We start from the raw sequence: 16,955 nt of genomic DNA, 5'->3' as shown, positions 1-16,955 counted from the left end.
ACTATGAGAATGGAGCAATGTCACCCAGGATGTGCATCTGTCACATCTAGAAATGAGTCTATGGAATGGTTTTCAATCAGGGGAATTAAAATCTGGTTGATGAAGTGGCTCCTGAGCATTACTACACCAGAGAGAAGACACAAGTATAACGTATAACACAAAGAAGAGAAGCATGTTCAAAAACTTCTTTATCTGCCATATTTCCTGTAAAGCCTTTATGGCTGGTGATGTGAGGCTATGTAGAAGCACTTGTCCAAACCTAGGAAAAACCAACTGCAGTAGAGTAGTTGTCACTCAAGGCCAATGTAAGGATGCACATTGTGGACTGATGTTACAGAGAAATAAAGAGATGAGAGAAATGTGTGAGATATGAAGTCCAGAGAGGTGGAGATTCTTTATGGGCTAAAAATGAGAATAAAGATGACACAGTACTAAAGTGGACTAATGAGCAAAGTGGGCATGACAAAAACACTTGTTAAATGGAAAATGTTTCTGGTATGATTAGAACACAGTCCTGATTCATACCATATATAGCTTCAACATGACTAAATAGCTGGGCGTTAACCTTGCTGCCTTGGCATTGAGATTCCCTACTATATTTGCCATTCTTGACCTTAGCTCACACAGCTGGTCAGTGGTAATATAGCTGGTTCCTTCCCAAAGTCAAAACTGCCACACCTTGACAGTCCAATGACATAGCAACCAACCCAATGGGGAGACCTTTCTACACTGAGAAAAAAGTATTTAAAGACAGGAGGAGCGACTGATCTGTCAAATGAAAGACATCAAGAAAAGGCTATATGCAACATAAAGAATCATGGAACCATGGTATCACCAAATCAGCACAGTAAGTTTCCACCAACTGAAGCCAACAAAGTTCTAGATAAAGAAATCAAAATAACTGCTTTACAGAAGTCCACCAAGGACTAAGAGAACACAGAGAGACAACTCAGAAAAATCAAGAAAACAATATATGAACACACCAAGTTCAGAGACAAAAAAATTATTTTTAAAAGAGTTTGAAAAAACCTCAGGACCCAAAAAATACAAAGAATGAAATGAAAAATACAATGGAGAATGTCAATGGCAAGTTATTGAAGTAGGAGAACAATTTGTGATGTGACCAAGCATCAGGTCATTGCAAATCATCCAGTCACAGGGGGAAAAAAGACTGGAAAAAGACCACATAATCTATGGGATGTCATCAAGGGAAATAATATTGGTGATATAGGAGTGCTAGAAGAAGAAGTGACGGAGAAAGGGTCAGGAAATTATTTAAGAAAATAATGGCTGAGCCCTGACCATTGTGCCTCAGTTGGTTGGGTGCCATCCTGCAAAGTGAAAGTTCACAGGTTTGATTCCATGTGAGGGCACATGCTCAGGTTGTTGGTTTTGTTATTGGGCAGGGAATATAAAAGATACAACAAACGAATGTTTTTCTCTCACATCACCATTTCTCTCCTTCTCTTCTTTTTCCCTTTCCCCTTTCTCTCTCTAAAAAAAGAAAAGAAAAAAAACAAAAGAAAGAAAAAAAGGCTGACAATTTCCCAAATCAGGAGAGATGTTAACATCCAAGTTCATGATGCTCACAGGTCCACAAATTCAAAACTAAGAGATCTTCACTGAGACACTTTATAAAAATCAAAAACAGAATTTTGAAAGCTGAAAAAAATGAATTCATTGCATACAGAGAACCTCAATGAGGTACAAGTGAATTTATCAGCAGAAACTGCACACCTGGGGAGATGGGTGATACATTTAAAATATTGAAGAAAAAATTCCAAATAAGAATACTTCTGGGAAGCTATCCTTCTGAAATGTAGTGGAAATAAACACTTCTCTAGGTTAAAAACAGCTGAAAAATTTCATCATGCCTCAGCCCGCCTTACCAGAAATACTAACAAGAGTTGTTCAGGTGAAACTTGATAGTGTCCTGGCCAAAGATTTTTTTGGATATGACACCAAAAGTAATGGAGGAAAAGATATCTAAAATAACTGAGTAGAACTGCATCCAAACGAAAATGTTTCTTCACACACACCTTTCGATTACTATTTAGCCTTAATAAAGAAAATTCCTCTGAAATTTAAATAGATAAATAAAGAGAATTTAACAAAATAAGAGAAAAGAAAAAAAAGAAGAAATCCTGCTGTATGTGACCAGTTGAATGAACCTGGACACCCTTATACTAAATTAAATAAGCCAGTCACAGAAAGATAAATACTGTATGATACCATTTAGAAGTGGAGTCTAAACATAAAGAAGCTGAACTCTCCCTGGCTGGTGTGACTCAGTGGACTGAGTGCCAATCTACAAACCAGTATGTCCTGGGTTTGATTCCCAGGCAGGGCACATGCCTGGGTTGTGGGCCAGGATGCCAGCTGGAGGCTTGTGAGAGGCAACAGATCGATGGTCATTTCCCACACCGATGTTTCTCTCCCTCTCTCCCCCTTGTTATAAAATAAAAAATAAAATAAAATCTTTGGAAAAAAAGTTAACTCGCAGAATAGTAGAATGAGGGTCAGGGAAAGGGGGACATAGGTAGTTATCAGTCAAAACATACAAAACTTCACTTATAGGATGAATAAGTTCTGTGGATCTAATGTAAAACCTTGCGACTCCAATTAATAATACTATATTTTACACATACAATTTACTAGTAAAGTATATTTTAAGCACTATTACAAAAAAAGTGATTATACTAGGTGAGGAAAGAGTTCATTAACTTGATTTCACAATTAATTCACAATAGTTACATATAGCGAGTGGTCACATTTTATACCTCAAATATATACCATTTTACATATCAGCAATGCTGGGACAAAAACAGAAAGAAAAGATATCTACAGAAAACTCTAAAAACTGTGCAAAAGGGTCTTGAAAAGTGACCATGATTCAGGTAAATGGTGATGACAAAAATGCTGGAGATCTGTGGCACAGGGAGGCCCTGGGAAATGTCAGCTAAAGAAAGGGACAAAACAAGTATCAGGGATTTGGACACAGTGATCCGACTAGGGAGGGGCAAGCATGGTGGAAGGCATTTAGGCTCATTGCAATCCTTCCCTATGAGAAAAAGGCAGTGCAGCCACCCAGCTCTAGAAACACAACAGGCTGGAGAAGAATGAAGGGCCTGTGGTCCACATGTGAGAAGGACAAAGCACCCTCTGGGGAGAGGAGGGTGAAGCAGAAAGGTTAGTCCATGTCAGTGGTAAGACTGTGAGAGTCCTACCCAGGGAGGATGTAAGAGCAAAGTTGTCCAGCATCACATCGAGGTACAGGCGTCTCTGAGCCTCATCAAGGAGCCTCCATTCCTCCCAGGAGAAGTGCACAGCAACATCCTCAAAGGTCACACTGGCCTGTCAAGATGGGGACAGAGGAAACCATAAACTTTGTCTTTCTGTGAACCTCACAGTCTATCACCTCACACATCTTTTGCCTGTTCATCCTCCTCCAGGGCTCCCCAATCAGAGGAGATACTAGGCCCTGGTGACCTAGGGATGTCTTCTGCTCGCCTCTTACAGTCCCATAATGGCTGTGTGCAGCCCTCAGCAACAGGCAGTGGGGACACACAGACCTCATCCAAGCTGTGGGCCATACCTGCAGGGCCCCATCCCTCCTGCAGAGCAATTCCCTCCAGGGGTCTCCCAGACTGTACCCCCTAGACTCAGCAAAAATGGGCTCCTGCTTCATCTGGTCCCACCCCAAGGCCTTGGGGCCATCACCTCACAAGACCTACACGTGTGCACGACACTGTGTACACACCACCTTCTAACACCCTCGGTTCCCACAGTTCCACCCCCACAGCTCTGCGACTGCCCTGCCCGGCATCACAGGCATCTCTCTCCACTCACCCGGTATGTGGCCCACGGCACCCAGAGTGCTTGAGAGACTCAAACACCATCCAGCACAGCGCCATCCTCTGAAGGGTCTCCCAGCCGGGGAAAGCCCAGTGAGACTCTGCAGTCCACCCTGCCGGCCTCTGACCTTTTCACTTCATTATTAGGCGCCCAGAAGGCCATGTAAATTTCAGGTATGACTAACCCCGGTCCCCTCTGCACTGTACTTGCTGTCCCCTCAGTAGCCACAACTCCTCTGTCTCCACTCAGCCTCCCTCATGTCCTGGACTCCGAGGCCCGGCCTGCAGCATGTGACAGACGCTCGCATCCGCATCCGGGCTGCAGCACTAGGTAAAGTGAGAGGGGAGAACCCGGGGGACGCGCACTCACCTCAGTGGGGCGCCGTGGCGCAACGGCGGCGGCCATTGGACTCTGTGGGCGGAGCTGGGCTGCGCGGATGGGGTGCCGGGACTTCCGTCGGTTTAGTCCCAGGTGCCAGTTACCTTAAGGGGTGGAGTGTCGCAGGGCCTTCCACCCGCATGTGAAGGGGCACGACTCCTTTTCGCCTCAGAGGTCTGGCAATCCTGTCCGATGAAGCTCTTGAGGTAAAAAATACTGCCAGAAGAAGGACAACGGAAGTCCCTCCCAATAACCGAAATCTCGAGAAACACTGTTTCCTACTCTTTGGTTGGATCAACTCAGCGCCATGCCTTCTGGGTAATGTCGTTCCCAGGGGTCTAGAGGCCTCAAGGAAAGAGTTCTTTGTCCTGGGCCACTAAAATGTTTGCTATGCTAGGAGTCACGCAAAAGTGAAGTATTCTTACCTACAAAGAGAGGCTTTGCTTATTGTTTACTGAAGCCAAAGACACAATTTAATCATTCGTGAAGTTCACCTGCTCGCAGATCAAAATTGGGACAACTGTAATAGCATAATCAATAAAATATAATTTAAAAAATATTTGAGATGGTCTGAAATCTGCTGATCTAAATGGGCAAACCTATGTATAGAGTCATTCTCTATATCTTTCTATAGCGTCACTCACACGTATAGATAATCCAGGCATAGCTGTGAAGCAGGAGAGAGAATAGGAAAGAAGTCTCTGGGACTAGGCTTGCTGACACTCGCAGAGCCGCTCATCTGATTTATCAAGAACCTTGTGCTCTGATAGCCTTTGACATTTCTGGCTTTTCAAAAACACGCGGCAGAAATAACCTGTGCCTAAGGACACCAAGTGCCCAAAGTTTCACGTTTTTCCCCTAATATCATTATAATACATACGCACTGTAGTTTGATGCCCCGGAGTGGGCAATCAGAATTCTCGGAAAACAGATTGAAAGTAACAAAAATTATACAGCCACTTGCACACACAGTATAAGTTCTTTGTATCTAATTCTCTGGTCAGAGATGGCCCACTCAGGTATCTTGGGAAGTGTACTTTTTCTTAATAAATCTCACTTGCTTCAGTTAATTCTGTTCGTGTAGTCCATTCAATTCTTTGTCTGCAACCACTAATAACCTAGGCCCCGTGTCCATCAGTAGCACCTGGACACATTGTTATTGCTATGGCTCTTCAAATGCTTGTAGTAGATTAATATGTCTTTTTTTTATGATTGGCTAAAAGCAATGGAAATGACTCCATACAGAGCCATGGCTGAGAGGAGAGAAGAGGGATATTCTGAATTAGGTGAACAAACAGCAGTAACTGCTCCAAAAAAAAGAGTTTATGGTAAGGAGCCTTTCTGGGTGTTCTGATCATAAATTCCTAACTGGGCATCCCATGGTGGGTAGTTACACTCTAGGCCCAAAATTTCACAGAAAGTTTATAGGGAAGCCCAGTTAATTGTTCTTGTTCATCTAGATTAAGACACCTTTGAAATAACAGAAGTAATAATGCTGAAGGAAACATAAACTCTCAAAGAGCACACAATTTTGTTAATTTTCCTGTAATCCAATTCCCACTTTGCTGTCCTCAAACTCCATGTTACTGTCCTTACATTCCTTCTTTAATTTCAACAGCATAAAAAAAAAACTTAAAAACTCTTATTCTAGGAATCAGTTGAGATCTGTCTGCCAGGCATATTTTATAATATTGACTCAAATAAACTTTTATAAAAATTCTCGCCCTAGTGGCTGTGGCTCAGTTGGTTGGAGCATCTTCCAGAGGTCATGGATTTTACTCCAGGTCAGGGAAGACCCAGGTTGTGGCTTCAATTCCCTTGTAACTTCAATGTCTATCTCTCTCTCTCTCTCTCTGTCACAAAAGCAATGAAAACAATGTTCTTGGGTGAAGATAAAAAACAGGTTCTCTATAGCATTGGAATTTCTTATGATGACATATTCTACCTCCAGTTACCACAGAAATATCTCTCTTTTCTATTGGGTCAATGTATACTCATTGAAGAACACTATTGTACAGATAATATTTCTTACTTCATATTCTTTTTTTATAAGATTTTATTTATTCTTAGAGGGACGGAAGGGAAGGAGAAAGAGAGGGATAGAAACAATGTGTGGTTGCTTCTCACATACCCCGCCCCCCACCCACTGGGGACCTGGCCTGCAACTTAGGCATGTGCCCTTGACTTGTAATTGAACCAGTGACCCTCTGATTTGCATGCCCACGCTAAATCCACTGAGCTATGCTAGCCAGGGCCTTACTCCATATTCTTAGATACACAGTTGTTCCTCAGTATCCACCAAAGATTGGGTCAAGGACTCTGCACATACCAAAGTCTGTGGATGTTCAAGTCCCTTATATAAAATGGCATTAGATTTGCATATAGCCTACCTATATCTTTCTGTATATTATGATCTTCTGTACTACCTATAATATGTGATGCAATATAAATTCTACATCATTTTTTATAATCCTCCATATAAAAACTATTTACATAGAATTTATATTTTATTTTTTAAAAAATAATGACTAGAGCCCTGGCTGGTGTGGCTCGGTGGACTGAGCACAGGCCTGCGAATCACAGGATCGCGGTTTGGTTCCCGGTTGGGGCGCATGCCTGGGTTGCAGGCCGTTTCCCGGCGGGGGACTCACGGGGGCAGCCATACATTGATGTTTCTCTCCTTCTCTCTTTCCCTTTCTCTCTAAAGATAAATAAATAAAATCTTTAAAAAAAAATAATGACTAGACTCCTGGCTGGTGTGGCTGAGTGAATTGAGTGTCAGCCTGTGAACCAAACTGTCACTACTTTGTTCCCCAGTCAGGGCACATGCGTGGGTGGTGGGTCAGGTCCCCAGTAGGGAGTGCATGAAAGGCAACCACACACTGATGTTTCTCTCCCTCTGTTTCTCCCTTCCTTCCCCTCTCTAAAAATAAATAAAATCTTAAATAACTAGGAAAAAGTCTGTGTGTTCAGTACACACACAACCACACAACCATCATAGGCATACGACATAGAACATATGTCAGCAACAATGTAACATTGTTTAAGAATATTTTTCATCTAGGGTTGATCCAAGGATGTGAAACCCATGGACATAATGAGCTGAATGAACTCAATTTTGTTTAGGGAACAGACATCTATCTCAAATGGAGAGGATGGAGGGTGACTAAAATCACGCTATTTTGGTATGGGTCAGTGGATGACTATCACAGTCACAGGACATGTGTGAAGGGTGTATCTGAACACTGAGATGAAAAGGGCATCTTAAGCCCATGATTTTATTTCCTTGCTGGTACATGGTTATCTTTTTCCACTCATTGCAGGTACAGTTCTTAATGGAGAGTTGAGGTTATATCAGAAGAAGTTTTAAATGCAAGCTTTAGAAACATATCAACGTGTCTATATAGTTATTTAAAAACAGTGACATGGATAGCTCCAGGGAAATACTAGAGGATGTTGACAAAAGTTAAATTGTCTTAGAAGGACTTTTATTTTCATAAACATTCAGAAACACCAGCATGGCCCTGGCTAGTGTAGCTCAGTGATTGAGCACTGGCCTGTGAGCCAAAATGCTGCTGGTTCAACTCCTAGTCAGGGCACATGCCTGGGTTGTGGGCCAGGCCCCCATTTGGGGGGCCTGTGAGAGGCAACCTATCAATTTACCTCTTGCATATTGATGTTTCTTTCCCTTTTCTCCCTCCTCCTCCTCCCTCTAAAAAATAAAAAATACATAAAATATTTTTTATAAATGAATAAATAAAATAAAATCAGTTGATAGCAGACTGTCATGTCCTAGGGCAAAAGCTTTCCTAACAAAGGTCATACTTTACCTAAGCTAAGCCTATCTGTTGTCTTTTCTCAGCTAGGACACATGACCTGATAAACATGCCTTTGCAAAAACAAAGTAATTTATCTTTTTCCAGACCCTTCAAAGCAGAGGCACCACTCCAGAGATCACAGATCCCTTCATTGTCATTGTTATCATGTTATCTGTTGACTGTTAACTATTCTGTACCCATCTATGTGAAGGAAGTGTATGTCTGTCATTTTGCTTTTTGTCCAATCCCAGAAATTTTTCCCCTTTGCTTTCTCCTGCCTCCATCGTCTATCACCAATGGATTCATGTAACCCACTTCCACCTCTTCCTTTGACTGTAATGTATAAAATAAGGTGCATCACTACCATTCCCTGGAGCAGTTTCTCATTCTGTTGAAGTTTTCTTTCCAGACAACAGTTGTCAGTTTGCCTCAAATAAATTCATTGAAATTAGTAGCACTCCACAGGTTTGAGTGTTACTAATGTTGATAGAAAACCTGAGTGCAAAAATTCAGTGGACAGCTGGACCCACAGGCCTGGTACTGTGGGAGGGGCTTTCGGATGGACTCATCGACGAGAGTGCTGGACAGTGTGTGGAGCAGGGGAGCTCTTAGCAATGTTATTAGGAGGAAGTCTGGATATGATGGTGATGCTAATAGTCCATCAGGAAGGGAGGGCGGGTGCTGCAAGTGCATGTCTAGCTTGGGCACCTGGTAGAGTTGGGAGGAGAGAATAATCTGGCAGGTAGCCAAGGTTTCTGAGGAATACATGGGCATGGAAGGACAAATGTAAGTGAAGTAAAATTGAGACAGGATACTAAGAAGCTTGGAAAATTCCTGGGAAAGTGGAATGGGAAAACTGAAATAGTAACATTAAACAAGGCCAAACTGAGCAATTAATAGCCAGCTGGTGAATGCCAAAACCTTAATCCACTCAGGAGAGAATACATAACCTCCCTGGCCTTGGGGAAGGCCAGGGGGAAGGGAGAAATTCTAATGCAAAGGGAGAGATACATGGGAACCAGCTTGGGAAGAAGCTGCCTGACTCCCTTGTCAGCGCTCCTTCCCAAGAGAAACAGCGTGACTACACATCTGTACACTCTCTAGGATGTTCACCCTCCCAATTTCACAGTTTCCCCTAAATAAACTTTCTTCTGAAAGCTTGAGGGAAGGTGGATGTTAAGGTTTTTACCTGCCTCCTTCTCAGACTACTGGCATCTGACATTAATAAAAGCTCAATTGCAATCCAATCATTCTCACTGGTTTTTGGCTGAGCAGCGACAGGCAACAACATGAGCCCTGGACTGGGCTGGAGGGTCATCTTATACACCAAAAGGTTGTGGGTTCAATTCTGAGCTGGGGCACATACAGGAGGCAACCTGTAAATATTTCTCTCTCACATGGTTGTCTCTCTCTCCCTCCCTTCCTCCCTCTCTAAAATCAATAAACATATGCTTGGGTGAGGATTACAAACAAAACAAAAACATAGATTTTCCACAATTTTTGAGAATAAGCTATGGAAACTCTGAATTTACTCCACAAGTTCTTCTGTCCTACTGAGTTCCATGTGGCCTCAGTGGCAGCTAATGAGCAATGGACAGATGTGGTCACTATCAGGACTATATGATGGTTTCATAGGTTCATACCTATGTTAAAACTTATCAAATTATATGCTTTAAATACATGTAGGTAGTACATGTGGCTCTGTGGATTGAGTGCCGGCCTGTGAAATCAAAACAACACCAGTTTGGTTCCCAGTCAGGGAACATGCCTGGATTGTGGGTCAGGTACCCAGTTGGGGGCTTGCAAAAGGCAAGAGGCAGCTGGCAACCAATAACTGATCAATGTTTCTCTCCCTCTTTCTCCTTCCCTTGTCCTTAAGAAAAAAATAAATAAAATCTTTTTAAAATGGCTCACAATTAAAGGAAACATTATGTCCCTATCATTTTGGAAAATTGGCTTGACCACTCTACATTGACTCCACCATCTCTTTCCTCAGGCCCTCTAGGGCTCAGTATTGCCTCAATGACATCAAATGTGGTGAGTAATGAATATTTGCACCTCAGTCCACAAGAATGCTGCCTGTGTCAAGAACTACACCCCTGGAGTACAGGTCCCCGTCTTCTTTTTTCCTGTAGTGTAGTAATGACTTTGAGGCAGACATCACTGAGTAGCTATGGGAATCCACAAAACCTTTTATTTTTTTTTCTCACAGTGATGCCAGCTTCACAAGATAACAATGTCTGGGGGTCCTCAGATCTGTGTACACTCACACGCAGTCATAGTCACAGAAACAATTCTGGATGCACATTTGGAAGAGGCACATTCCATCTAGCTGCCTGCAGTCCCCTCCAATCCCTAATGACACTCTTTCTGCACCAACTATGGTTTTCCCTAGATCCAGTCTTTCAACTAGTGAGTACTGGGGTTGCCAATGATATGGGTTGTGAAAGAATTCACAGAGTAGAGAGCACAGAGAGCAAAGCTTTTATTTACTTTTCAAGAAGGAAAGGGGCTAGTGAGAAGAGATACACCAACAGGGAAATGGAGGGGCTTTAAGTTTTTTTTTTTGTTTGTTTGGTTTTTTTTTTTTAGATTTTATTTATTTATGTATCTTTAGAGGGGAAGGAGAGAGGGAGAGAAACATCAATGTATGGTTGCCTTTCGTGCATCCCCTGCTGGGAGTTGGCCTGCAGGGAACCAGCCTGCAACCCAGGAATGTGCCCTGACTGGGAATCGAACTGCGATCCTCTGGTTCGCAGGCCTGTGCTCAATCCACTGAGCTACACCAGCCAGGGCTGGGCTTTAAGTTTTTATTCAGTGATAAAGGGAAGGGAGCTGTAGCTGGGTAGTCATGACAATTAGTTGTAAATCAGGTTTCAGGCTGACTGTGCAGCTTCAGTTTGTATTGCTGTTATTTTTGGGTTCAGGGTTCAGGTGCTCTGGTCTTGCATGTCTTGTTTGTGTAAGTTTTAAAACATTTGAGACTTCTGGCCAAGATGGAGGCATAGGTGGAAACACTGTGCCTCCTCACACAACCAAGTTTAAAGACAACAAAATTTTAGAAACCAAAACGCAACCAAAACACAAAAAATTGAACTATATGGAAGTCCGACAACATTGAACCATTCAGCCAGACTGGTAAGAGGGGCAGAGCTGGGGCGGAGCTGGGGTGGAGCTGGGGCGGAGCTGGGGCGGGCAGGAAAGATCTGCCAGACCGACCCAGGCATGCAGGCAGCTGTTGGCAGGTCCCAGGTGTGGGGTAGCAACGGGCGGACCCAGTGAGGGCACAAGGCGGCTGGCTGACCACGGTCACACATTCGCGCGCAGATAAACCAGGTGAAGGAGAGAGCAGTGATGGAGGCATAGGTGGAAACACTGTGCCTCCTCACACAACCAAGTTTAAAGACAACAAAATTTTAGAAACCAAAACGCAACCAAAACACAAAAAATTGAACTATATGGAAGTCTGACAACATTGAACCATTCAGCCAGACTGGTAAGAGGGGCAGAGCTGGGGCGGAGCTGGGGTGGAGCTGGGGCGGGCAGGAAAGATCTGCCAGACCGACCCAGGCATGCAGGCAGCTGTTGGCAGGTCCCAGGTGTGGGGTAGCAACGGGCGGACCCAGTGAGGGCACAAGGCGGCTGGCTGACCACGGTCACACATTCGCGCGCAGATAAACCAGGTGAAGGAGAGAGCAGTGAGACAGACTGTGCAGGCCCCAGCAGCTTGCCCGAAGCAGCAGAGGGGACTGCTGTTGTCCCTCTTTGGCCCTGCCCCCACATACAGTATCACAACCCAGTGACTGGGTAGCCCTGCCTTGGTGAACACCTAAGGCCCTGCCCCTCATATGTAACAGGCTCGAATAGACCAAAACATGGCTAAAGAATGGCTCAAAGCTCCAGAGCCAATAATTCTAAGTGACCAAGAGATAGCCAACCTTTCAGATGCACAGTTCAAAACACTGGTGATCAGGATGCTCACAGAACTGGTTGATTTTAGTCACAAATTAGAGGAACAAATGAAGGCTAAACTAATTGAAATGAAGGGAAATGCACAGGAAACCAATAGTGATGGAAAGGAAACTGGGACTCAAATCAAGGGAGTGGACCAGAAGGAAGAAAAAATTGACCAAACAGAAAAATATGAAGAAACAAGAATTCAAAAAAAAATGAGGAGAGGCTTAGGAACCTTCAGGACATCTTTAAACATTCCAACAGCCAAATTATAGGGGTACCAGAAGAGGAAGAGGAAGAGCCACGAGTGGAAAACTTATTTGAACAAATAACAAAGGAGAACTTCCCCAATCTGGCAAAGGAAATACTTCTAGGAAGCTCAGAGAGTCCCAAAGAAGTTGGACCCACGGAGGAACACACCAAGGCACATCATAATTACATTAGCCAAGATGAAAATGAAGTAGAGAATCCTAGAAGCAGCAAGAGATAAGGGGGCAGTCACCTACAAAGGAGTGCCCATCAGACTGTCAGCTGACTTCTCAAAAGACACCTTATAAGAGGCAAGAAGGGGCTGGAAAGAAGTATTCCAAGTCATGAAACCCAAAGACCTACAACTAAGATTGCTCTCTTCAGCAAAGCTTCCATTTAGAATGGAAGGGCAGATAAAGTGCTTCTCAGGTAAGATCAAATTCAAGGAGTTCGTCATCACCAAGTCCTTATTATATGAAATGTTAAAGGGACTTATCTAAGAAAAAGAAGATGAAAAATATGAACAGTGAAAGGACAGCAAACTCACAGTTATTAACAACCACACCTAAAACAAAAGCAAACCAAGAGGACAGCTAGATCAGGAGTGGAACCATAGAAATGAAGATCACATGGAGGGTTAGCAACAGGGGAGTGGGAGGAGGAGAAGGGGGGAGAAGGTACAGAGAATAAGTAGCATAGATGGTAGGTAGAAAATAGTTAGGGGGGAGGGCAAGAATAGTGTGGGAAATATAGAATGTAAAGAACTTGAGACACGTGGACACTAAAGAGGGGGGAAGGTAGGGGAGGGGGTGTGCAGGGTGGAGGGGAATGAAAGGGGGAAATAGGACAACTGTAATGGCATAATCAATAAAATATATTTAAAAAAAACATTTGTGTGGGGGATATTTTTCAGTAATCTATTTAGTCCTGATAATAGAGGCTCAGAGAAACAACAGTTAATTGCACCTGGCAGACTCAAGGGAAGAGAAATAGCTAGTGCTAGTAGAGAGATTTTGTTTTTATCCTTTCAGTAACTCTAGCCCAATGAATTGTGGATGTCGGGGCACATGACTTTCTGTAGACCTGGGGAAGATATACTCTCAAGAGTGCTGGTAATCATGCTACTCTCACAAGTGCCTGAGGTTCTCAACCTGTCTTCTCCTCAGTCATCTTAAAGACTCCTAAAACACAGAGCATCCAAATCAAGACCAGAAAGCCCTTCAGTCCTTCCTATGAGGCTGTGGACAGCTACGCAGATTTGGCCGAAATTGGGCAGTTATTTTCTGCCATCATACAGGCCCTACACAAGCAGAGAAAGATTAAGACCCCTAAAAAGTTGTTTACCTCTTCATGTTTATAGACCCCAAATCAGTTCATGAACTACCCTGTAAAAGAACAACCAAAATTAAAGAAACTTAGCCCTGGCTGGTGTAGCTCAGTGGACTGAGCACAGGCCTGCGAACCAGAGGATCGCGGTTCGATTCCCAGTCAGGGCACATGCCTGGGTTGCAGGCCAGTTCCCTGCAGGCCAACTCCCAGCAGGGGACGCAAAAAAGGCAACCATACATTGATGTTTCGCTCTCTCTCTCCTTCCCCTCTAAAGACAAATAAATAAATAATATTTTTTAAAAAACAAAAACAAAAACAAAATTAAAGAAACTTAAGACAATAAGGCCTTGATTATTGTACAAGTCAGAGCAATCTGTAGCAGGCACTTCCCAAGTTTATGAACTAGAAACTGAAAAACTTCATCACAAGCATCTCATGAGATGAAAATGTCCCTGAAAAATTAGTCATTTCTATGCAAGCGATACAATATTCTCAGGGTCAACAAACACAGACACACTTCCATGTCCAAATTAGTCATATAAGACAAAGCTAAGCCCCCGGAGGCTCCAGTCATTTCTATTTCACTACAACATTCATGAGACCAGAGGTCAGCTTCCCTGAACACTTAGGGTGTTGAATGATGCCAACTCTGTGGATCTGTCCTGTGACAGAGGTGAAAAGACTTTAGCCACGGAATGTAGCTGCAACATACACCTAGGAATAGCTGTGGGTAAGTCAGAAAGTGCAACATATTTACACACACTTCCCATATAAATGAAACCTATGGGGAATCTCCCCACTATGCATATTCAGATATGAGTTTGAATTCAGATGGCTGCTCAAAATTTCCTCAAGTGTTGTTACACAGAACAGAAACTTGTACTACATTCCCAGCACATTGTTTTTCTCCAGTGTGAATTCTCTGATGATAATGAAGTTTAGACCTGGTAATAAAAGATTTCCCACATTCACTGCACTCATAAGGCCTTTCTCCAGTGTGACCTCTCCGGTGTCGACTGAATTGGGCAGTATCCCTGAACGACTTTCCACATTCACCACACTCATAAGGCCTTTCTCCTGTGTGTCCTCGCTGATGATAACGGAGGGCAGAGCTACTGGTAAAAGATTTCTCACATTCACTGCACTTGTAAGGCCTTTCTCCTGTGTGAACTCTCTGGTGTAGACTTAATTGGAAACTACGCCTAAATGACTTTCCACATTCACTGCACTTATAAGGTCTATCTCCTGTATGGATGCTCTGATGATAATGAAGTTTAGAATTACTGATAAAAGATTTCCCACATTCACCACACTCATAAGGCCTTTCTCCTGTGTGAACTCTGCAGTGTAGATTTAATTGGGAACTACCCCTAAATGACTTTCCACATTCACTGCACTCATAAGGCCTTTCTCCTGTGTGACCTCGCTGATGAAAACGGAGGGCAGAGCTACTGGTAAAAGATTTCTCACATTCGCTGCATTCATAAGGCCTTTCTCCTGTGTGAACTCTCTCATGACAACGGAGGTTAGAACTACAAGCAAAAGATTTTCCACACTGACTGCATTTGTAAGTCTCTGTTCCTGTATGAACTCTCTGATGATAATAAAGGGTGTGTGGACGGGTAAAGGATTTCCCACATTCATTGCACTCATACGGCCTTTCTCCTGTGTGTACTCTCTGATGAAAACAAAGGTTTTGGCGGGAGGTAAAAGATTTTCCACATTCATTGCATTCATAAGGCCTTTGGCCTGTGTGAATTTTTTGATGATAACGAAGGCTGTTATTCCGGGTAAAAGATTTACCACATTCACTGCATTCATAAGGCTTTTTTCCTGTGTGAACTCTCTGATGATAATGGAGAGCAGAGTTAGTGTTAAAAGACTTTCCACATTCACTGCACTCATTAGGCTTTTCTCCTGTGTGCACTCTCTGATGATAATGAAGGCTTCCTTTCCACGTGAAACATTTCCCACATTCACTGCACTCATAAGGTCTTTCTCCAGAGTGAAGTCTTTGATGACAACGAAAGTTATAAATCCTGGTAAAAGATTTCCCACATTCACTACATTCATAAGGCCTTTCTCCTGTGTGAGAGCTTTGGTGATAACTGAGAGCAGCAACAGAGATAAAAGATTTCTTACAGTCAGTACACTTATAAGGTTTTTCTACACTTTGAACTCTCTGAGATTGATTAAATACTGAGCCATGACTAAATGACTGAGTACATTCATTACACATGTAATTGTTTTCTGCATTTTCCTGTCCCTTGGGATGAATGAAGACAGATTTGAGGCTTAAGGATTTCCCACATTTGCTGCACTTGCACTGCCTTGATCCAGTATCAGTTTTTTGATACTCATGGAGAGTTGAGGCTTCACTAAACGATTTTCCACTTTCAGCACACACACGGAAACTTTTTCCAGTGTGGCCTCTACAGTGCGTGACAAATGAGGATTTATACCTGAATGTTTTCCCACATTCACTGCACACAAAACTCTGTCTTCCAGTATTAACAGCCCGGTCCTGAATAAGTATGTGTTGGGGGTTAAAGGCTTTCTTGCCTTCCTCTGAGGTGTACTGACTTTTTTTGTTTTGTAATGTTGCTTCCCACTGGGTGCCTGTGTTTGGCTCCTTCCCTTGGGTGTCCTCTTGCTGCTGATGTCCCGAGCTGGCCAGGAAGTCCTTCTCAACCTCGCCATAGGCAAAGGGCTTCCCTGACATGTGGATTCTACAGCTCTTCACAAATGAGGCCCTGTCCACACTACTTCTGAAGGGTTTCTGTCCAATGTGCATGTCCCAATGTCGGTGACACTTTGTACTGAAATGAAACCGTTTTGCACATGCCCCACACCACAGCATGTTTGGGCTCTGTTGTGTTCCATGCTGCTCAAACAAGCTGAAAATGTCTCTCAAGACTGGTCCACAACTCTCACAGGGGTGGCTCTTCTGTGGAGACGAAGCTGCCTTGGCATTTCTTGCCTGTGACACTTCTATACCCTCTGCTCCACAGCAGCAACCTGAACAAAAATAATGGTGGTGAATTACTTCAACTATAGGGAACAGAGAACCCCATCACACATACTTAGGTGTCACATGTAAGCAAGAATACACGAAATGTTCTTCAACATGAGAAGGTTCAGTTGAAGAATTGGCTCACTGTTGTATGGTACTGGGCTTCTAAGTGACAAAATAATGGAAACCCTGCCAGGGGAAGGATACTAGGACAGGGCATGACACGTGGAAGAGAGGCGGGGCTTACAGTACATTTCCTCTGCCACCAGCTTCCTGCACATCCTCCTCTGCTGCTGACGTGAGGCTGGGTAGCAGCATGCTTGTAAGTCCATTACTATCCAATTGCAAGGTATTAGCTG

At 43.3% G+C, this 16,955-nt stretch overlaps 3 protein-coding genes across 9 annotated transcripts in view; 1 reads left to right on the top strand and 2 right to left on the bottom strand.

Moving 5' to 3' along the window:
* Nucleotides 1-4,494, bottom strand: part of LOC118988162 (zinc finger protein 256-like) — a 75,002-nt gene extending 70,508 nt beyond the window's left edge. For 2 of the 4 annotated variants that reach the window (XM_037047584.1, XM_037047580.1), the window contains exons 1-2: nt 4,225-4,494; nt 3,228-3,354 (exon numbers count right to left, since the gene is read on the bottom strand). In XM_037047584.1, coding sequence (XP_036903479.1) covers nt 3,228-3,354; nt 4,225-4,260 — 163 coding nt within the window. In that variant the 5' untranslated portion in view covers nt 4,261-4,494. The remainder of the gene's footprint in view (nt 1-3,227; nt 3,355-4,224) is intronic. The other 2 variants (XM_037047581.1, XM_037047582.1) reach the window with 2 other exon arrangements.
* Nucleotides 1-16,955, top strand: part of LOC118988174 (zinc finger protein 883-like) — a 309,510-nt gene that overhangs the window by 241,061 nt on the left and 51,494 nt on the right. The gene's annotated exons all lie outside the window — the stretch shown is intronic.
* The window catches only part of LOC118988166 (zinc finger protein 883-like), a 33,109-nt gene continuing 30,006 nt past the window's right edge, over nt 13,853-16,955 (bottom strand). For all 4 annotated transcript variants that reach the window (XM_037047597.1, XM_037047595.1, XM_037047596.1 and 1 more), the window contains one exon: nt 13,853-16,601. In XM_037047597.1, the coding sequence (XP_036903492.1) occupies nt 14,434-16,601 (2,168 nt within the window). In that variant the 3' untranslated portion in view covers nt 13,853-14,433. The remainder of the gene's footprint in view (nt 16,602-16,955) is intronic.

Source organism: Sturnira hondurensis, unplaced genomic scaffold (genome assembly GCF_014824575.4).
Source record: "Sturnira hondurensis isolate 20B ecotype Veracruz unplaced genomic scaffold, ASM1482457v3 Scaffold0006199, whole genome shotgun sequence".
Classification (NCBI taxonomy): Eukaryota; Metazoa; Chordata; class Mammalia; order Chiroptera; family Phyllostomidae; genus Sturnira; species Sturnira hondurensis.
The sequence above is the reverse complement of the archived record's forward strand: the minus strand, read 5'-3'. Positions and strand labels throughout refer to the sequence as shown.